Source organism: Phalacrocorax carbo, chromosome 7 (genome assembly GCF_963921805.1).
Source record: "Phalacrocorax carbo chromosome 7, bPhaCar2.1, whole genome shotgun sequence".
In the NCBI taxonomy this organism is placed as follows: Eukaryota; Metazoa; Chordata; class Aves; order Suliformes; family Phalacrocoracidae; genus Phalacrocorax; species Phalacrocorax carbo.
This window is the reverse complement of record NC_087519.1, coordinates 27,644,751-27,664,709: the sequence shown is the minus strand read 5'-3', so window position 1 is coordinate 27,664,709 and position 19,959 is coordinate 27,644,751. Positions and strand designations below refer to the sequence as shown.

Here is a 19,959-nt window from a genome sequence, read left to right as displayed (position 1 = left end):
TGGGTGGTGCGGGGTGGGCGGCAGGAGCCGGCGCCCCTGTGGTCGTGGTGCCTGTGTGTAGAGAGGAGAGGGTGTGTTGTAGGGCGCGGTGTTGTGAGAGGGTGGTCAGGGTGGTGGAGGGTGTCTTTGTTGAGGGTGCGCGTTGCAGCGTTGGAGTTGCGTGTGGGGTGTTGCGGAGGGCCGTGTGCGTGTGCGAGAGGCGCGACGTGCAGGAGTCGTGCCGTGTGTTTGGGTTTGGGCATGGGGGCGCGCGCGGGTGGTCGGGTGTTGTCGGTGAGCCGTCGTTGCGGTGTAGCGCGCGCGTGTAGGGTGTTGTGGGAGGGCGCTGCCCGTTGCAGGAGAGGGCTGCTGGCGGCAGAGGGGGTGCCTACGGCCATACCACCCTGAGAACGCCCGATCTCGTCTGATCTCGGAAGCTAAGCAGGGTCGGGCCCGGTTAGTACTTGGATGGGAGACCGCCTGGGAATACCGGGTGCTGTAGGCTTTTGCCCTTTGCCGGGAGGCGCGGGGGCATCCCGCGTTTTCTTGGTGGGCTGTGGCGGGCGGGCGGTCAGGGGCGCGTGGCGGGTGTGCACGGGTCCTGCCGTGGGAGGCAGAGGTGGGGCGGGTGTGCATGGGGGTTGGCCGGCAGCCCCACCGTGGTGGTGTGGTGCGGGTGCAGCGCGGGGTGGGAGCGTGGTGGCGCTGGGGCGAGAGAGGCGCCGGCGTGGGTCAGGGTGGTGCGAGAGGCAGGTGGGTGGTGCGGGGTGGGCGGCAGGAGCCGGCGCCCCTGTGGTCGTGGTGCCTGTGTGTAGAGAGGAGAGGGTGTGTTGTAGGGCGCGGTGTTGTGAGAGGGTGGTCAGGGTGGTGGAGGGTGTCTTTGTTGAGGGTGCGCGTTGCAGCGTTGGAGTTGCGTGTGGGGTGTTGCGGAGGGCCGTGTGCGTGTGCGAGAGGCGCGACGTGCAGGAGTCGTGCCGTGTGTTTGGGTTTGGGCATGGGGGCGCGCGCGGGTGGTCGGGTGTTGTCGGTGAGCCGTCGTTGCGGTGTAGCGCGCGCGTGTAGGGTGTTGTGGGAGGGCGCTGCCCGTTGCAGGAGAGGGCTGCTGGCGGCAGAGGGGGTGCCTACGGCCATACCACCCTGAGAACGCCCGATCTCGTCTGATCTCGGAAGCTAAGCAGGGTCGGGCCCGGTTAGTACTTGGATGGGAGACCGCCTGGGAATACCGGGTGCTGTAGGCTTTTGCCCTTTGCCGGGAGGCGCGGGGGCATCCCGCGTTTTCTTGGTGGGCTGTGGCGGGCGGGCGGTCAGGGGCGCGTGGCGGGTTTGAGCGGGTCCTGCCGTGGGAGGCAGAGGTGGGGCGGGTGTGCATGGGGGTTGGCCGGCAGCCCCACCGTGGTGGTGTGGTGCGGGTGCAGCGCGGGGTGGGAGCGTGGTGGCGCTGGGGCGAGAGAGGCGCCGGCGTGGGTCAGGGTGGTGCGAGAGGCAGGTGGGTGGTGCGGGGTGGGCAGCAGGAGCCGGCGCCCCTGTGGTCGTGGTGCCTGTGTGTAGAGAGGAGAGGGTGTGTTGTAGGGCGCGGTGTTGTGAGAGGGTGGTCAGGGTGGTGGAGGGTGTCTTTGTTGAGGGTGCGCGTTGCAGCGTTGGAGTTGCGTGTGGGGTGTTGCGGAGGGCCGTGTGCGTGTGCGAGAGGCGCGACGTGCAGGAGTCGTGTTGTGTGTTTGGGTTTGGGCATGGGGGCGCGCGCGGGTGGTCGGGTGTTGTCGGTGAGCCGTCGTTGCGGTGTAGCGCGCGCGTGTAGGGCGTTGTGGGAGGGCGCTGCCCGTTGCAGGAGAGGGCTGCTGGTGGCGGAGGGGGTGCCTACGGCCATACCACCCTGAGAACGCCCGATCTCGTCTGATCTCGGAAGCTAAGCAGGGTCGGGCCCGGTTAGTACTTGGATGGGAGACCGCCTGGGAATACCGGGTGCTGTAGGCTTTTGCCCTTTGCCAGTAGGCGCGGGGGCATCCCGCGTTTTCTTGGTGGGCTGTGGCGGGCGGGCGGGCAGAGGCGAGTGGCGGGTGTGCGCGGGTCCTGCCGTGGGAGGCAGAGGTGGGGCGGGTGTGCATGGGGGTTGGCCGGCAGCCCCACCGTGGTGGTGTGGTGCGGGTGCAGCGCGGGGTGGGAGCGTGGTGGCGCTGGGGCGAGAGAGGCGCCGGCGTGGGTCAGGGTGGTGCGAGAGGCAGGTGGGTGGTGCGGGGTGGGCGGCAGGAGCCGGCGCCCCTGTGGTCGTGGTGCCTGTGTGTAGAGAGGAGAGGGTGTGTTGTAGGGCGCGGTGTTGTGAGAGGGTGGTCAGGGTGGTGGAGGGTGTCTTTGTTGAGGGTGCGCGTTGCAGCGTTGGAGTTGCGTGTGGGGTGTTGCGGAGGGCCGTGTGCGTGTGCGAGAGGCGCGACGTGCAGGAGTCGTGCCGTGTGTTTGGGTTTGGGCATGGGGGCGCGCGCGGGTGGTCGGGTGTTGTCGGTGAGCCGTCGTTGCGGTGTAGCGCGTGCGTGTAGGGTGTTGTGGGAGGGCGCTGCCCGTTGCAGGAGAGGGCTGCTGGTGGCGGAGGGGGTGCCTACGGCCATACCACCCTGAGAACGCCCGATCTCGTCTGATCTCGGAAGCTAAGCAGGGTCGGGCCCGGTTAGTACTTGGATGGGAGACCGCCTGGGAATACCGGGTGCTGTAGGCTTTTGCCCTTTGCCGGGAGGCGCGGGGGCATCCCGCGTTTTCTTGGTGGGCTGTGGCGGGCGGGCGGGCAGAGGCGAGTGGCGGGTGTGCGCGGGTCCTGCCGTGGGAGGCAGAGGTGGGGCGGGTGTGCATGGGGGTTGGCCGGCAGCCGCCTCCATGGTGGTGTGCTGTATTATTTTTTTTTTTTTTAATTCACTTTTGGTCAGGGTGCTGTGGTGGGGGTTATTTTTGTGCAGGTATTGCTGTTTTAGTTTGCCAGGTATTTGGTGTGCTTTTGGATTTTTTCCTCCCCCCGTGCTTATTATTTTTCATTTGAATATTTAAGAAATTTTCATTTTTTTCCTTTTGAAATATACATTTTCATTGATGCTGTGAACACTTTTTCTGCTTATTATTTGCACTATTCCATAGTTTGTATTTGGCTCTTTTATGTATCTGATGTGGGGTTTCTTTTTTTGATGCTGTCACTTTTATGTTTTGTTCAGGACACCGTGATTCCTTTGACGTTCCCACTGCACAGCCTCACACACTGTCTGTTCATATAGCGCCTGTGCTGTGGTTAGGTCAGCCTTGGCAGCAATTGCTAAGCATAGAGTTCGTGGGTGTCTGCGAGTGGCCGTGCAATGCTCTGGAATGCCCACTGCAGGATCCCGTCCCAGGCGCCCTGTAGGACAACCCCAGTGGGGGTCACGCCTCCTTTCCATCCCACTCCCTGCCCCCAGCCTGTTCCATTCGCCCTCCCTTGCCTACATCCCAATGTCACCCTGTGGGTCACATTCGAGACGTCAGTCCCCTGTGGATGGACTCCATAGGTGTCCTCCTGAGTGCCATACCTCACCCAGGAGCGCATCAAGCTCATCCCTGCTCAGCATGGGGTCACCGCCGGCGGGGACATCCTCTGCCTGTGTTGGAGGAGACATGTCCTTCCAGGCGTCCTGCCTGCCCTCTGCTTGCACCCCTTTGGGTCAGGGCTGGTGATCTGGTTCAATCCCTCACCTAGTGCAGTCCCTCTGGCGTGGTTTCACTACCTCACCTCCAGCTATAGTCAGCCTGTCCCCCATCGCTCCTCATTGTCCCATTGCTCCTTGGCCTCATCACGCCCTTCTTACCCAGCACGGCCACCTCACCCAGCCCTCTTCCCTCCACCGGCACTGGATGCCGGTTGTACCAACCTTTGCTGCCTGTAGTGTGTGGGCACCAGCTGCTGCAGTGTTCTCCAGGCTGCCTGTGTCTGGGGTGCCTGCACAGGATGTGCAGAGCAGCAGCCCCCTATAACCAATGTGGATGAAACAGAACATCAGGGCAGCCCTGCTCTGGGGGAAGGATTTAAGGTCGGATGTGGGGGGCTCACCTGGGGTCCCTGCCGGGTGCAGGGCAGTGTTGGGATGTGGGTATCTGGGTCAAGCAGCGGCTGCACATGCTCCCATCATTTACACCACGCTGGGTGCTGCATACCTCCTCTCCTGGGATCTCGGGGGGTTGCTCTGCAACTGCAGCTGCCTCCCGCAGCTGGCCCAGCTCAGCCGTGCTCCCCACACAAGAGCCGCACTGCCATGTCCCACTGCACAGCCAGAGTGGGGCAGTGAGGGACAGCTGGGGGCTACTGGGGTCCCCATGGCACCCCGGGCCTCACCTGGGGACACAGGGCAGCGGGGGCACCAGGCATGCAAGGTGGAAGGCCCTGGGGCAGCCATCGCAGCAGATGAGTTCACCACCATCACCACATGCTGCACACTCATCCTCGTTCTCCTGCCCCAGGGGAGTGGGCAGGGGGTCACCACCACCGCCACCACCCCCCTAAGTGGCACCAGCAGAAAGCTTGCATCCACAGCTGTGGCAGGGCTGGTGCTGGCAGGGGACCCCCCAGTGCCCGTTGCCCCCTCATCCTCTACCCGTGCCCCCCACATCACCCACCCTGCACCAAACAGCAACGCTTTTCAGGGCAGGGATTGCCTGTTCCAGGGGGGTTGTAGCCTGGTCACCACCCTCAGCTGAACTCCAGGTTGCCTGTGCTCTGCCAAGCCAAGGGGATATGCCAGGAACACCCCTATGGGCCCTGGCTCAGGAGGTGTCTCTCAGGGGGACTGACATGCCAGGGCTCACCTGGTGGGGCGTGAGGTCCTGGCTGTGCATGGTGGGTGCCAGCAGCCGGCCGTGGGGGTGCAGCTGGGGCTCCCTGCTCTGTGGGTGAGACAGAAGAGGGGTTTGGAGGAGCTGCCAGGACAGCTTGGGGTGAGGTGGGGGGAATGCCCCCAGGCCGTGCTGCCAGGCAGGGACAGCTGGACAGCCCCTGCTGCAGCCTTGGGCAGCTGCAAAGGGTGGGGATGAAAGTGGATGGTGGTGGGGATCTGTACACTTTGGGATGCCTTAGGCCGGGTGGGGGGCTTCAGGCTGCGGCTTCTGCTCCTGGCCCCTGGCTCCTCGGAGGCAGCTGGGACGTATGGCTCATCCCCGGCTTTGCTGCCCATCTTGGAGCTGCCTGCAAGAAAGGCGAAGAGCATCTCTGGCAGGGCCTCCTCCCTGCCACCCCACTCTGCCTGAGGGCAGCTTCTGAATTTGGGGGCTAAACTGGGCAGGAGGTTGACCAGGCTAGACTGCACCTACCTGGCTCCAGCACATGTTTGACAAGGATGCCCTCGACAGCCCCACGGGTGACAGGCACCTCGCTGCCCGCCACTGCTACTGCTCTCTGCACTGATGCAGCCACTGCCTGGAGGGCTGCAGGCAGGAAGAGGGCTCAGCACAGTGGGCAGTCCCCCATGCCCTCCACTGCAGGCAAACAGAGGGCACAGGCAGACGCTGCCCTCGGGTGGTTTGGCACTCACCACTGGCACGAGGGGTGCGATGGGCACCCGCGCCCTCTGGCTTCTTCACAGTCCTCACCTTCACCAGGGGCACTGTGGGGTTGTAAGGGTGGGCATCACAGGCCACGGCGCACACACCCCACCCAGCACCCCACCCCACTCTGTGTCTCCATACCGGGGCTGGCAGCATGTCGTGGGGAGGGCTGCGCTGCTCGGACCCCATCCTGCTCCTCGGGGGCTTTCCTCTTGCCTTGGGGTCTGTGCGGGGCTGGTGCTGTGGGGCTGGGGGAGAGGCGCCTGCTGCGGCGCTGCCGCCCCAGCTCCACCTCTGCAACAGGGACAGGGACAGGCACAGCTGGCTCTGGGTGTCACCCCTGTCTGCTGATAGCCCCCAGGGGTGCTGCTCCCCCTCCATCCACCCCTCCTACCTCTGGGGAAGGCACCGCGAAGGGGCCGGAGCCGCGTGTACCGCTCCAGGTTGTAGTCCTTGAAGAGGACAGCCCAGAAGTCACGGACGGCAGCAGCGTCGCGGCCCAGCAGCCAGGTGAGCAGCGCGTGGAAAGCACGGTGGGAGCCCTCCCGCTCCGTCCGGCTCAGTGTCTCCTGCCAGTGCCACCATGGCCCATCAGCACACATCCCAGTGCCACCAGCAGGCCCCCTGTTCCTGCAGCACAGCCATCCTCTCCCACCCCGCGGCCTCACCTTGAAGACATGCTCAGGGACAACATCGTGGTCAGCCAGGCCATGCAGCAATGGGAAGACATCGTCCACTGCCATGGCGATCTCGGTGCGGTGCAGCTTCAGCAGGTGCCGCAGGTCCCCCTCACCCCCCAGCCCTGCCATGCTGCAGGGACACTGCCGGGACCGAGCAGTCCGCACCAACGCTTCCCTTTAATAAGGCCCTGCCACCGACAGCAGGAAACTTGTCAGAATCCTGTGGCCCCACTCATTTCAGTATGAGGCCATGTAACCTGAGATCACCCCTCCCGCCACCGGCTGTCCCTGTGGCATGGCTGCCACCGTGTTCCCAGTCCCAGCTGGGGCTCGGGCTGCCCCACCACCTGGGGCATCAACAGCTGGCATGATGTTAGCTGCCACTGCTGGTAAAGGACACCCAACCCTGCGGTGACCACCCTTGGGTGGCCGAGGAGAGGTGGTCAGCCAGGGTGCTGGCGCGGGGGCCCCCGCCTCTCTCATCCCCACAGTCAGCCAGGCGTTACCCCAAAATTTCTGGACTTTCCACAGCACCTGCTTCTCTCATCCAGAAACTCGGCCACAGGAGCACATGGGAAGTAACATCTCGAGAGCAGGGGCAAAACGGGAATATTTGCCCTGCCTACCTGCAGGCTGGCAGGAAAGCACTGACACCAAAGAAACTCTACAGACATGCGTTTGGGTACAATTATGAACAAGCAAACAGCCCGCTTGATGCATCGCACAGCTGCCCTCCAGCCTGCCAGAGTGACGGCAGCCCCACAGGCGAGCCTGGGGATTACCTGGGCAGGCGTTGCCTGCACCTCTGTCATCGCCCACTCTGGGAAGTTGGGCAATAAAGTGATTTCACTGGAAATACATAACTGTAAAAAACTTGGAGCTGGGGGAAACTGGCTCCTTGGGAGCTTCTGGTGTACAAAAGTCTGGGGGGTCTGGCTGCTCCATACCAGGCATTCAGGAAAGAGAAAGCTCCAAAGCTCCCATCCCTCTTCCTGAATATTGGGGATTTCCCCAGGATTAATTTCCAGCCTCTCTCCCTCTGGAGACATGAATCTGCTGCCCAGAAGGCTCAGCTAGGCCATGGCTGTGCGCGGCCGTTCCCACGCTGCAGGGCAATCCCTGATGCCCACTGTACAGCAAAACCCGACCTGAGTGGGACAGGAAAGGGGTGCAGGTGGGGATGCTCCATTGCACGGAGCAAGGTGATACGGGTAGAGACAGTTACCAGTAAATCCTAAAGACTGAAGCAGTATCCGCTGGCTCGAAAGCCATGCCAGGAGGAAGTGGCTGCTGTCCAGAAACTCAGGAAGAATAACAAGACAACACCTGCCACAAGAGCAAGAAATACCCTCATGCGATTCTGATTAATAAATTAATGTGTTTACCCACGGAAACATTCGCCCTGAAGCTCCTTTCAGGATTCGATGTGACTTTTCCTGTGGAGGCACTGGGAGCCGTGGGATGGGGGATTGGCAGATGATGTGCCGAGGTGCTGTGCCCCATGCCGGGATTTCACTGTCCAGTGCTGCTGTGGTGGGGCTGGCTTCACCACCATCTCCTTGATGCACCTGCCCAGGGCACAAAACATGGGTGTCAGGTGAAATGGGAGGTTCATCCCTCCTCCTGGATATCCCCCGCAGCCCAGCCATGGGTGCTGAGCACAACCAGGCTCATGACACGGTTTCACAGATCTGCTCCACCCTTCCCAGGGAAAGAGATTTCCCCAGTGTCCCACCTGGGGAAATCCACAATTTGTCACCGTCACCCTGCGTTAAGCTGTCTGGCACCTCCAGGACAAGGCTCCAGCACTCGCCACAGGGGCAGCTCACAGCTGTCCCCTCCCTGTGCCCACTCACCCACAGTCACAGGAGCTCCTTTGCAGGCAAGTGCTGCTCGACGCAGCCGTGAGCCACTTGCCCACAGTGCTGGGCTTGGACTTGTTTTGAATTCCAACTTTGTGACTGTTTCTGTGCTCTGAATCACAGAGAGATTGTTTTTTCACATCCAGCCCACTCAGTAGTGTGATAATTTGCATTTTTGGTTGGTTTTTTTGTGTCCCTTCCCCTTTCTAAGACACTGCATGGGGGGCAGAGCAGCAGCTGCCAGGTGCCGTGTGAAAAGGCACGTACATCCTAGGAGATCAGACTGGTATTTGTGCGTGACCTGGCTCAGAGCAGACCTTGGCAGCTGTAAGGTACTTGTGAGGGCTGTGGAAAGCCAGCTTTCACTTGCAGCGATGTGTGAGACCCTCCCTGGGGCTGGCAGGAGCCCTGCCCAGCCCCAAGGGCCCAAGGCTGGGGCACAGAGGAGCCTGGCTGTGCTCGGGTTTCAGGATGCTCTTTTCTATTGCTCCCCTTACAGACATCAGAGCAAAAGGTTCAGGGTAGGCAAGCTCAATTTGAGCTCAAACCTGACTGTGAAGGCTAAATATGTTTTCCATGAACACCCAGTGAAATCACCAACTCAGCATCCATCAAAAGCATTTGTAGCTCCCGGCATGCACCTCAATTCCCTTCTCCTGTGAAAAGCTGTTGAAGCAAACGCACCCTTTTCAGCGTTTCTTTCTTTCCCGTTTCCCTTCCACGACGAGGTCCTGTGGTGAACCATCACCCCACGTATGTCTCGGGACACGACCTGCCCTGTTCTCACCTCACACATCACGTGCCTCCATCACAGTCAGGAGAGCAGCCAGAAGTGGGGAACCCACCTGCAGGGTAACCCTAAGAGGGCAGGGCAATCACCCCTTTTCCCCAATATGGCTCTCCCCAGGCCCAAAGCACACCAAGAGCCCAAGCCAAATGCTGCCACCATGTACAGAATTTTCATCCCTCCCTCTCACCTTACCTTTGGCTGCTATAGGCTCCAGCATTTTTGGTAAAGAAAAAGAAAAAACAGGGCTGCAGGTGAGACCCAGATCCTGGACTCCCACTTCTAGCAGCCTCCCTACTGCTGCCCCACACAGTCCAATGGGAGTGGAACCGCCGGCACACTTCACAGCTGCCCCCGCAAGAGCCCGGGAGGGAGAACTGGAGTAGACGTTTACTTTGGCTTCAGTTTCCTCTTTCCTCCCCCTTTAGAAAGAAGAAACAAAAGCCTGGAGGTATGTTATATTAATTTATTTGGGACACACCACAAAAGGGAAGTCAACAACCATTAACGTACAAAAGTACAGAATCCTGGGACAAGATCTACTGTCCTGATTAAAAAGGCACCATGGTCCCAAAGAAGAGTAAATCAGAATACATCATTTAGAAATTCTCCCCCTGTTGCAGCAGAAACAGAGCCAGGCTTCGGCTCTATCCACAGTCAAACCCAGTTAAAAAACCAAATATGATTTAAATGTGATAAACACTGCTCAGCCTGTACAAGGTGTCATACAGCAAAGGTGACAAACCATCAAGCGTATAAGTGAGGAAGACAGCAGACTTCCGACGTCTTCAGCTCGACTTCCTGTAAGACACGCCAGTTAAACTGAAACTGGTAGGCTGAGTGTGGGGCTTCTAAGTGAAATGTAATTCCCTGTGGTATACAGGAAGTCAGATTCGACAACCTTAAATTCCCTGAATCCCTGAAAATTGTAAAGCACTGTACAGCTGTGTTCCATATTCGAGTCGACCCTGGTGGATTTGCATGACACACGAGCATTTATACCATCAGTAATATTTGCAATACAAAGGGGGATTTTACAGCAGTTATTTTAAAAAAATTTTACTTTGGCGAGGTCCAAGCTTGGCTATATTCCCTGCTGAAACAGAGCTGCTGGTGTAAAAGCCCCATGAGAGGCTCGAGTCCAGCACCTCAGGGCTGGAAGGCAAATAGTTTAAACGTGACATAATTTGCACAGGGAAGTCAGTGAAGCACGTCAGAGAGAGGAGAGAAAGGGCCGCGAACTCTCAAGCAGCGGAGGCCGAAGGGCATGGCAGAAGGTGGATACGTGCTATTAAACCTGTAACGACACTACAAGTGATGCAGAATACACCGAGTTCACTAAATATTTTGGAGCAACTTACCATGAAGAACTTCTCAGGCACATGGAATAAGGATCCCAGCCATTACTGGGTCGCTAGGAAGGTGACGCATGGCTCAGAGCTGGGCAGATCCATCTGCAGGCAGAGGGACGGAGTGGAGGTACACCAGAGCTGGCTCAAGCGGCACCGCCGGGGCTGCCGCCACCTCCTGCACTCGCTCTGCCACGTCCCACTTGGGCCAGCAGCTAATTTGTGTTTCATTCCTCCTTTGGCATAGGACTTCAAAGCAGTCCAAGAACTGATTCGTTAAAAGTAAAGGAACTGTCAAAATTATTCGTACATGCATTTATTGTTAAAGGGAGCAAAAGCCAAAGAATGAAACAGCACAAGTTAATGTCAGTAAAATGATGTGCAGGACGGAGAGGAAAGAAATGGGGAAAAGCTGAGATACTGGAGTGGGGAACCAACATTCACACTGATAGGTAAATCTGAAAACCAGGCAAGTTTGTGCTCTTTCTACCAGAGAACTTCTGTGGACAAAGAGACTCGGGGTTTTTAATTTTCAGCGTAGTCTGGCGAGGTTTGGGAATCTCACCAGAGAGGCCTCCAGCACTGTGTTTCACTGAAAGTTCAAGTCTCTCCTGTTTAAAAACCAGTGAAGCGATTCTAACTACAGACGGCAGATACCCCCATGCTGTGGGTACCTAACGTCATGGACACGTCACTGCTCAGGATGTACATGGGCAAGAGGGTTACGCTTTGTTCTAACAGACCCTGGGGGGAAAACTACCATTTCCACCCTGCTGGCCTGCACAGGGGCCTCTGGGGGAGGAAAAGCAAGCCCAGAGTCAGGTGCTTTTTGCTGTAAGTACCACGGCCACCCACGCCTGGGCAGGCTTTTTCTTCCCTATCGCCTAAGAAAGCAGCATAACAGTTTATAAAGCTTTTCCCATCTTAAAACTAAATAACTCAATTTGTGTCCTTCCCCCTATCCTACCCTATCCTGGAATATAAAACATTACCACTTCATTTAGGATTCACACCCCCGATCCTAGATTAGGGACTTCATGTTAAAACTCATCTGATTATGGGATGTTTTATCCTGATCAAGGAAACACTGTTAAAATAGGATCTGGAATAAAACATTCAGAATCAACCATGTTTTTACAGCCAAAGCACTCAAATGTCTCCTGATATCTCTCTCCCCCTCCTCGAGCAAGAGGGCAATCCCTTCACAAAGCCACAGGGCGCCGCTCCGGGACTGGGTGACACAAGCTGAAACCCAGCCTCCTTCCTTGCAGAAATGCCACATTCTGCCGAAAGGGGCCGAGCACCTTTCACTCCCACTGAAACCAGCAGGAGGAGATAGCACTTTTCAGCAGGCAAGTTTTATATTAGCAACAAGTCCTAGTTATTTCCCTGCAGCAAACCCAAGTCCTGTTTCATACTGTTAGGCCACCACTGGCTCAGAAATTCTGAGAGACTTCCAAAAACCCACAGATGTAGGCAGGACCTTGGAAGAAGAGGCTTATATGTTGCGTAACCTTAGATCGTCAGCAACGTTTGAGCCTTTGCGTTGCTAGCCGCCAACTACTTATCCTTCCAAATTCACAATTTAGTCCTTGCCTCTGTTGCGTCATCCCAGTGCTCTTCCCCGGAGGCAGGATGTTCCTGAGCTCTGGCTTGGGGGATATCTGCAACAATCACTTCCAATCGATAATGGGGTTTCAAACTTGCCTAACGTGTGCATTGCCGCCTCATACTCCAGCAGCTCCACCTGTCGACTATGGCGTGCACTAGCAGTTTTTGACCTTCTCCACAGTCTCGTAGAACCCGGGCCTAACTCTCCTGATGCTCATCCGTATATGCTGGCACTCCAGGGGCATGGCGGTGCTCGCAGGACTCGTGGTGCACCGGCGCTTCCTTCTGCCCCGCAGCGAAAAGGCTGGAGCCCCACCGTTCTCCTCCTCTGTGGGGTAGGATTCATCCACGCTCGTACCTTCGTCTGATTGCTCGTCAATTTTATATTTCATTTCCTTCACTTTGTTTCCTTCCTTCTCCTCCTTGGCGAGTTTTCTGAAGTGCTCCAGACATTGTATCTTTTGCCTTCTTTCCATCATCTTCAGTTCTTGCTTGTCTGTGAAATCTTCGTAGTACATTTTTCTTTCACTTCTTTGATCTTCTAGAAATTTCCACTCAATGCTAGTCATCTTTATCCCGGTGTACTCCTCCAGTTTATTCCTTGTCTGTGCATCTGTACAAAATACGTCAAAGAGCTTCTCCGAACTCTCGTTGAACTTGTCTGCTCGCTCGGTAAAAGCCTGGTTCTGTCTCTGCTTTCTGGTCTGATACAATCTGGTAAACTCCTCGTACATTTTGAGGATAAGTTTCTTTATGTTTTGCGTCGCGATGGTGTGCAAATTGCAAACCAACCAGTGCTCTTGCAAGTGCTCAGCAAGCAACTGGGCGGCATCCTCTTTGGATCGCTGGGCCTGGCCAGCTCTTTTGGGCTGCAGTAAATACAGCATGTTCTGAACCACATCCTTCTTGGTTGGCAGTATTCCCTGGGTGAAGCCTGAAGACTCTACATATTCAACAGTCCCCAGAGTCTTCCGTGCTCTCACCTCGGTATCCAGTGATTCCATCACTGCTTGTTTCTCTTGTAGTTATGACATAATCTGAAAGATTGGGGGGGGGAAGGAAAGAAGAGTATGTCAAATTAAGCTTTTTTTTTTTTTTAACCCCTACAGCAAAACCAAACAGATGAGAAAACGTGCTCAGACCAATAACGTCCGGGATTTCGCGGTGCGCTCTGCTGCCGTTGGGCGGCCGCTGCGTTAGCCCAGCCCACTCAAACACCCGCAGGTCGGGCCGTATCGCTCCTCCGTGTGCTTCTTAAAGCCTAATACGGCGCGTTTGTTTACGTTAATTAGTTTTCAGTTGGGTTTCGGACTTCAGATGACAGTGGATCGAGGCCGCGCAGGACCTCCGGCTCAGGGGCAGGCGGGCACGACGTGACCGCGGCTGCGCCGGGCCGGGGCCGCCCGAGGCCGGCCGGTGGCTGCCCTGCCGGCCCCTCCCGCCTCGCCGCCCGGGGCTCGCCTTCCCGGCGCCCCCCGGCCCGGGCTGAGGCCCCGCCCGCAGCGCCCAGGCCCCGCCCGGGGCTCCCCCAGCCACCGCCGCCCCGCCCGGGCCTGGCCCCGGCCCGCCCGCGGGCTGCCGCCGCTCTCCCGGCGGGGCGGGGAGCCGGGACCCCCGGCACGGCCCCCCCGTCCGCCCATCCGAGGGGTCCCGGGGAGGAGCGGGGCCGGCGCCCCCCGCGGCGCTGAGTCACGGCGCGGAGCCGTGAAGGCCCCGGGCACCGCCCGCCCCGCCCCGCCCCGCCCCGCCCGCCTGAGGCCTCCCGCGGGCCACGGAGCCCCGGGCGGGGGTCGACGGCGCCTGGCGCGCCCTGCCCCCGGCCCGGCCCGGCCCCTCCCCTCCCCTCCCCGGGGCTCACCGCCATCTTGGAGGGGGCTCCGCGGAGCCTGCGCAGGAGGGAGCGAGGGGAACGGGACGAGGTTGCCGCCGCCATCTTGGAGAGGGGCAGCGCCGGCGCGGCTCGCTCCCTCCCGGAAGTGCCACCCCCGCTGCTGCGCGCCGGAAGTTGCGCGCCTGCCTCGAGTCCTGCCTCTTCCGGCCGGCGCGGGCGGGGTAGCGGGGCTGCGGGATTGGCCCGGCGAGGCTCGAGGGTGAGCGCGCGGGCGGTGCGGTGGGACACGGTAGGACCCGGCAGGCCCCGCCCCTCCGGCGCCCCCTGGCTGGGGGGAGATCCCCTCGCAGGGGTCCTTCGGCCAATGGGCGGGCGTGGTGTGGGCCGCGGGGGGGCGGGGGAGGGGAGTGGCGGGAGCTGATTGGCCGGTGCCCAGGCGGCGGGGTGTGGATTGGCGGGCGGGAGGGTGTCATGGTGGCGGGGAAAGGAGGGAGCTAATTGGCGAGTGATATTGTGGGGCAGAGGAGAGGGAGCTGATTGGTTAGTGTCGTGCTGGGGGGAAAGAGGGAGGGAGCTTTACGGTGGACACGAGGGCCGTGGGGCAGGCAGGAGGGAGCCGCTTGGTGGCAGTGGGGCAGGCGGGAGGGAGCCGATTGGTGGAGCCGTGGCAGTGGGGCAGACAGGAGGGAGCTGATTGGTGGCAGTGGGGCAGGCGGGAGGGAGCCGATTGGTGGAGCCGTGGCAGTGGGGCAGACAGGAGGGAGCTGATTGGTGGCAGTGGGGCAGGCGGGAGGGAGCCGATTGGTGGAGCCGTGGCAGTGGGGCAGACAGGAGGGAGCTGATTGGTGGCAGTGGGGCAGGCAGCGCAGCCACCCAGTCCCTGCTGTGGGTGCCCACACGTCTGTGCCCTGCGGTGCCAGGGTGGCAGTGGCACAGCGACGGCGACAGCAGTGATGGGCACCGGGATGGAGCTGGTGGAGGTACAGCGCGACGCATCAGAGCGGTGAGGCCCGCCCCATCACCTGCCCCCTCCCCGCCCCCCAGCGCCCCCTGACCTGCTGCCTGCCCCTGCAGGAGGGTGTACCTGGACCACAATGCCACCACCCCCCTGGCCCCTGAGGTGGCCCAGGCTGTGCGGGACGCTATGTGCCAGGCCTGGGGCAACCCCAGCAGCTCCCACCCCACAGGTAGGGACCAGGGGGCTGCCATCTCAGCTCCCTGCCGTAGCTGTACCTGGTCCTGCGGCCAGGGGAGCCCGTGGCAGAGCTGCTGGGTCTTGTCCCGCAGGCAGAAAGGCGAAGGAGCTTATTGGGAGTGCTCGGGAGAGCCTGGCAAGGATGGTGGGAGGCCGGCTGGAGGACATCGTCTTCACCTCAGGGGGCACGGAGGTCTGTGCGGGGCAGCGGCCCCCCATCCCCGGTGCCCCTTCCCACCGCCTCCTGCCAAGCAAACGGTGATGAGGAGGGCAAGGATGAAGGGTGCTGTGCTCCCTCCAGGGCTTCATTTTCCCTTCTGCCTTCACTCTTCAGGCAAACAACATGGTGATCCACACTGCCCGCCGGCACTTCCATGAAAGCCATGGCAGGCCAGGGGACAGTTGGGGGATGCCGCACATCGTGACGTCAAGTGTGGAGCACGACTCTATCCGCCTGCCGCTGGAGCAGCTGGTGAAGGAGAGCCTGGCAGGTGAGCATCAGAGGGACTGCTGGGGACAGGCTGGGGATGTTTCATCGCACACTGGTGTTTGTCAGGGGGTCTTTTCTCTGCTGGCATTTTTGCAGAGAAGGGCAGGGACCCACTTGCTCGGTGATGGTCCTCTTTCTCCCCTCAAAGGGCACGGACTACTCCATCCCCTCAAGCTGGCTGCAGTGGCCTGTTGGCATCCACGGTTGGCCCCGAGAGCCGCTGTGCTCTCTGCCTGCACACCTCCTGCCTGCACTGCCCACTCGGTGGGGCGTGGGCAGCCCTGGGCACTGTGGGGCCTCTCAGCAAACCTCAGGGCTTGTCTTGGCTTGCAGAAGCCACCTTTGTGGCCGTGTCCCCACGAAGCGGGCGGGCTGAGGTGGACGACATCCTCGCTGCCATCCGGCCGACCACCTGCCTGGTTTCCATCATGTTGGCCAATAACGAGACTGGAGTCATCATGGTGAGTCCATGGGCAGCGAGTGGGATGGGGTGGGGACATTCTCACAAAGGGTGTTTGATAAAGGGGGAGCAGATGATCCCTGGGATGCAGACCCTCTTCCCTCCTGCCAGCCTGTCGCAGAGGTGAGCCAGTGCATCCGTGCCCTCAATCAGCGAAGAGCGGTGGAGGGGCTGCCCAGGATCCTGGTGCACACTGATGCAGCACAGATGGTTGGCAAGGGGCGCGTGGATGTGCGGGAGCTCGGGGTGGACTACCTCACCATTGTGGGACACAAGGTACGGCCCTGCTCACGTGGCCCAGCTGCTGTTCACCCTCTCAGATATCTCTGTTGGGGTGCGGGGGAGACTTTGGGTGCCCCTCACAGCTTGACAGTTTTCCTGCTGGATGACGCTCTGAAGACAAGGTCTTCAGCTGGGTGACAAGGCTGTGGCGAGTCAGGGGATCCTCTTGGAAGGGAGAACAGGCAGTCAGGGGCAGGGGACAGCTCTGCAGCAGCTTGCAGACATGAGACAGGCAGGAGTCAGCACTGGAGGGCTCAGATTCGGGCAGGAGTACAGGAAAAGGGTGTCTGGCAGTCATTTCCCAGGGTCATTGCAGCTGTTCCTCCTCGCAGTTCTACGGCCCACGGATCGGTGCACTGTATGTGCGTGGCCCTGGCACCACCACCCCACTGCATCCCATGTTCTTCGGAGGAGGACAGGAGAGGAGTTTCCGGCCAGGGTAAGGTGGCTGGGTGGTGGCCTGGAGAGCTGGACCTCGGGCTGGTGGCCAAACCACGCGTGGCTGCTTAGTGTGAGCTGGGCTGACAGCTGTGTCACCTCCCAGCGCAAGGAAACAGATCCACACATGGGAACTGTGGGAGCCTGGTGCACAGGCTTGGCCACAGGAGGAACAGGGGGTGGAACTGCCCCCTTCCCAAACACCTCAGAGAAGCATCCAGGAGCCCCTTGGAGCAGCGAGGCGTCCCATGCAGGGAATGTCTGTGCCCCAAGGTTGGGTTTCTGGTCCGGAGAAATAACTCATTGCTCCCTCTTTCCTTCCAGCACAGAGAACACCCCAATGATTGCGGGCCTCGGCCAGGTGAGTTGGTGACGGTCGCAGGTGAGCAGTTCCCTTGGGGTGCTGCCTGATGGAGGCAGCCGCCTGTGCTCGCTGGCCATTAGAAGTGACAAACTTGGAGTGCGGGAGGGCAGGTGAAATACTGGGAAAGGAGATGGGGCTTTCTGGTGCCAAAGGAGGAGCTTCAGAGCACTTTCCGCAGCTTTGCAGCCCTGGCGGTGGGCAGTCACGCAGCTCAGGTGGCTCATGACACCAAGAGGCTGCTGGGGACGCAGGGGACCTGGCAGTCACAGAGGCTGTTCCCAGGCTGGACTCGTGTCAGGGGGCCGTGCACAGAGGGAGGTGCAGGGGGGTCACTGACAGAGCCTGTCGGGCTTTCTCTCCTCAGGCTGCAGAGTTAGTGAGCAAGAACTGGGAGGCCTATGAGGCTCATATGCGGGATGTTCGGGATTACCTGGAGGCTAGGCTGGAGGTGAGCAGACCTGGTTCCTGTTTGTCTCTTCTCTCCTGGGATCTCAGCCTGCAGAGTGTGGGGCCTGGAGGCAGGGTGGTTATGTCCCCTGCCTTGCCATCTCCTTGTCAGGACAGAGCTGCTTGCCATCCCAGAGCGGTTCACAGCCCTCTGATTTCTCCAGGCCTCCTTTGGGAAGGAGAGGATCCACCTCAACAGCCAATTTACAGGCTCCAAGCGACTCTGCAACACCTCCAACTTCTCCATCCTGGGCCCAGGCTTTTCAGGTAGCTCTTACTCCACCAGTGCCCCTTGATGGTGCCCACGGAGCCAAGTGCCTGTCCCACACAGCACCCTGCGGCTAGAGACCAGCCATGGCTTGGGCAGGGAGATGAGGCAGGCAGTGGCCCTTGGAGAGAGACTGGGCACTGGGACACCTCTGCCTGTGTGTGCTGCAGGGCAAAGGGTACTGTCTTGCTGCAAGATACTTCTCGCCAGCGTTGGGGCTGCCTGCCACTCTGAGAAAGTGGATCGGTAAGCATCCAGCTTTGCCAGGCCCAGATCATCTTCCCAGAGGAGGGCAGCTGGGAGGTAGGGAAATAGGACAGGGAAAGGGATGACGGGCGGCTGCGGGCAGCGTCACCTGGAGCTAATAGGGTGCAGAGCTTTCCAGAGGGGTTAAAGGGCTTTGAAGGGGGTTATTGCAGGAGACGCAGCTGGAATGCTTGATTGCTGCTTGGAAAGACTTTGTCCCTCCTGGCTTTGGTGATCCAGCTGAGCTTGGAACTGCTCATCAACACCTGGCACTGCCAGAAGAGAGTCTGCCGTATGTCCGTGTGTGCTTGGCTCACCTGCTGAAGCCCAGTTCGGGTTTCCAGCGGGCGCCTTTGGAGGCGAGTGGGAACAGCAGGTGCTTTTGGCCTGGTCTAGAGCAATGCCCTGCAGACACAGCAGAGCTGCCAATGCATGGGGACACGGGAGGGGTTTTCCCTTGGAGGGGAAGAGCCAGATCTGCCATAGGGCAACAAGCCCAGTGGGAGCAGGTGCTTTTGGAAAGCGAGCAGGGTGCTGTGCAGGAGACAGGTTTTCCTGGAGTGCATCTGCAGATGTGTTCCCTCTTACGGTTCAGTGAAGCTTTCTGGTGATGCATGTGCTTCCTTGGCCTTCGAGTTAAACCTGTTCACCCGTGTGTCTGTGTTCAGGCCCTCCTCGATTCTGCTCAGCTGTGGGATCCCTTACAACGTGGCACAGAACGCCTTGCGGCTGAGCGTGGGGCGAGACACCACCCGGGCAGACGTGGACCTGGTTGTGCAGGACCTTGTGCAGGCTGTGGCGCAGCTGGAGCAGGACCAAGCCCTGTAGACCCCAGGAATTGTTCCCCAGCCATCACGCAGGTTCTCAGGTCAGGATTTTGCCCTGCTTGGCCCCTGGGTGCTGGCTGCCTATGTCAGTTTGGGCTCGGGTTTTGGCAGGATTACTTTTGTGCCTGATCCCTAAGTTGAACTGACCCAGCCTGCAGTTTGTGATCATGGCTCAGACACTGGGGAAGCGGTGGCTGGCGGTGCCAGGAGGAGGAAGTGGGATCACCCGTTTTGGCAGCAATTTTGCTCTTATGTCTGTTTAGCCGTAAATCAGCTTGTGCTCACAGGGCTCATGGCAGGACTGGCGTGGCTCTGCTGCATGTGCAGCTCAAGCAGAGAAGCTAGTGCAGGTGCTGGAGGCAGCAGGGGGCTGTGCTGTGGAGAGGGTTTCACTGCTCTGGGGCTGGGGCAACTCATCAAGAGCTCACTCAGGACCCTCTCGTCCCCACTGCAGGTGCAGGCATTCAGGGAGTCTCATTGTCAGGCGCTCCTCGCTTGCCAGCATGCAGCCAGCTGGCTGCCTGCATGCGCGCTGGCATGACAGAGTCTCAAAGCTTGACTCCCTCCAGGGAATAACAGGCTATAGGAGATGGACCCTTTTGCACTGGTTGCTTTCCATATGGAAGCTTTCCCACTGTTATCACTCAGAGGAAAGACCATCTGCCCCAGAGGGAAACGAGGAGTCAATATAAGCACAGCAAGATTCTGGGCTGGGGACTGCCCTGCCCCCATCAGGGCCCTAAGCTACCAAAGGGTTTTTTGGCTGGGAAGGCATTGGGCACGGCTCTCCCAGCACCGTGTTTTGTCACCTGCTTCCCTTCCTTCTGTCCTTCCTACAGTGGGCAGAGCTCCTGTTGCCGACTCCATGTGGTCCTTAAAGGAAACTGTGTAGTTCGGGCATCTGTAACCATTCCAGCAACTGAGGAGATGTGTCCTCCCTGTGTGGCCTGGGCCGTCGCTCTCATTGCTGACACAGGACACAAGTGTCACACGGATTAGGAACGTTGCCAGCTGGGCTGACTGATGTCAGGGAACGTGGTCTCCTTGGATATGCGTAGAATAAAAGCGATTGCTGCTGCTGTGGCTTTTTCCCAAGTAAAATGTTCTTTCCATGGGGGAAGCGGGACTGGTTGGGGTCATCTGAGCAATGTCTTTTCCCTCAGAAAATGTTTGTGTCCCATAACAGAGTACAGTCCGCTGGAGCGGGGAGGTGCCTGCTGGTCCCGGCTGGCACAGAGCCCACAGACACAGATTCAAAGACCCTGGTCTTTCTCTTTACTAGCCATATAATAGATGCACAGC

At 59.5% G+C, this 19,959-nt stretch overlaps 3 protein-coding genes and 4 non-coding genes across 14 annotated transcripts; 5 read left to right on the top strand and 2 right to left on the bottom strand.

Annotated features, from left to right (window-relative positions):
• The first annotated feature begins 365 nt into the window (after positions 1-365).
• On the top strand, positions 366-484 carry LOC135314440 (5S ribosomal RNA). Its single transcript, XR_010373971.1, has one exon. It is a non-coding gene; the product is annotated as a 5S ribosomal RNA (ribosomal RNA).
• A 614-nt stretch (positions 485-1,098) lies between these two features.
• Positions 1,099-1,217, top strand: LOC135314429 (5S ribosomal RNA). Its single transcript, XR_010373960.1, has one exon. It is a non-coding gene; the product is annotated as a 5S ribosomal RNA (ribosomal RNA).
• Positions 1,218-1,831: 614 nt separating this feature from the next.
• Positions 1,832-1,950, top strand: LOC135314534 (5S ribosomal RNA). The gene has a single exon (XR_010374065.1). It is a non-coding gene; the product is annotated as a 5S ribosomal RNA (ribosomal RNA).
• A 614-nt stretch (positions 1,951-2,564) lies between these two features.
• LOC135314523 (5S ribosomal RNA) lies at positions 2,565-2,683 on the top strand. Its single transcript, XR_010374054.1, has one exon. It is a non-coding gene; the product is annotated as a 5S ribosomal RNA (ribosomal RNA).
• Positions 2,684-3,728: 1,045 nt separating this feature from the next.
• On the bottom strand, positions 3,729-6,417 carry LOC135314330 (autoimmune regulator-like). Its single transcript, XM_064457194.1, has 9 exons — positions 6,189-6,417; positions 5,915-6,089; positions 5,662-5,814; positions 5,508-5,579; positions 5,068-5,161; positions 4,802-4,861; positions 4,316-4,450; positions 4,034-4,243; positions 3,729-3,951 (listed from the first exon to the last, which is right to left on the bottom strand). The coding sequence occupies exons 1-9, from the start codon at positions 6,327-6,329 to the stop codon at positions 3,777-3,779; spliced, it is 1,215 nt and encodes a 404-aa protein (XP_064313264.1). The 5' UTR covers positions 6,330-6,417; the 3' UTR covers positions 3,729-3,776.
• Positions 6,418-9,576: 3,159 nt separating this feature from the next.
• Positions 9,577-13,808, bottom strand: LOC104050293 (uncharacterized). Its single transcript, XM_064457193.1, has 2 exons — positions 13,668-13,808; positions 9,577-12,846 (listed from the first exon to the last, which is right to left on the bottom strand). The coding sequence occupies exon 2, from the start codon at positions 12,811-12,813 to the stop codon at positions 11,965-11,967; it is 849 nt and encodes a 282-aa protein (XP_064313263.1). The 5' UTR covers positions 12,814-12,846; positions 13,668-13,808; the 3' UTR covers positions 9,577-11,964.
• SCLY (selenocysteine lyase) lies at positions 13,760-19,758 on the top strand. 8 transcript variants are annotated; one of them, XM_064457185.1, is made up of 14 exons: positions 13,764-13,899; positions 14,561-14,643; positions 14,715-14,827; positions 14,928-15,028; positions 15,170-15,326; positions 15,659-15,786; positions 15,897-16,061; positions 16,400-16,506; positions 16,830-16,866; positions 17,234-17,317; positions 17,481-17,583; positions 17,755-17,830; positions 18,499-18,698; positions 19,497-19,634. In XM_064457185.1, exons 2-13 carry the CDS (start codon positions 14,594-14,596, stop codon positions 18,656-18,658), a joined length of 1,281 nt encoding a protein of 426 aa, XP_064313255.1. In that variant the 5' UTR covers positions 13,764-13,899; positions 14,561-14,593; the 3' UTR covers positions 18,659-18,698; positions 19,497-19,634. The 8 variants fall into 8 exon arrangements, with proteins under 8 accessions (XP_064313256.1, XP_064313258.1, XP_064313253.1 ...); XM_064457186.1 differs by lacking the exon at positions 17,755-17,830 and having other exon boundaries at positions 13,760-13,899; positions 17,429-17,583; XM_064457188.1 differs by lacking the exon at positions 19,497-19,634 and having other exon boundaries at positions 13,760-13,899; positions 17,429-17,583; positions 18,499-18,637.
• The last annotated feature ends 201 nt before the right edge of the window (positions 19,759-19,959 follow it).

Excerpts from the sequence above, each read along its gene's own strand:
- LOC135314330 (XM_064457194.1), bottom strand. The coding sequence starts at position 6,329 with ATGGCAGGGCTGGGGGGTGAGGGGGACCTGCGGCACCTGCTGAAGCTG. Across the intron at positions 5,580-5,661 it reads ACGACATGCTGCCAGCCCCG|TGCCCCTGGTGAAGGTGAGG; the intron begins GTATGGAGACAC and ends ACAACCCCACAG. Across the intron at positions 4,451-4,801 it reads CCCACCATGCACAGCCAGGA|GCCCACTCCCCTGGGGCAGG; the intron begins CCTCACGCCCCA and ends TGGTGACCCCCT.
- LOC104050293 (XM_064457193.1), bottom strand. The coding sequence starts at position 12,813 with ATGGAATCACTGGATACCGAGGTGAGAGCACGGAAGACTCTGGGGACT.
- SCLY (XM_064457183.1), top strand. The coding sequence starts at position 14,594 with ATGGGCACCGGGATGGAGCTGGTGGAGGTACAGCGCGACGCATCAGAG. Across the intron at positions 15,787-15,896 it reads ACGAGACTGGAGTCATCATG|CCTGTCGCAGAGGTGAGCCA; the intron begins GTGAGTCCATGG and ends CCCTCCTGCCAG. Across the intron at positions 18,699-19,496 it reads GCCATCACGCAGGTTCTCAG|TGGGCAGAGCTCCTGTTGCC; the intron begins GTCAGGATTTTG and ends TCCTTCCTACAG.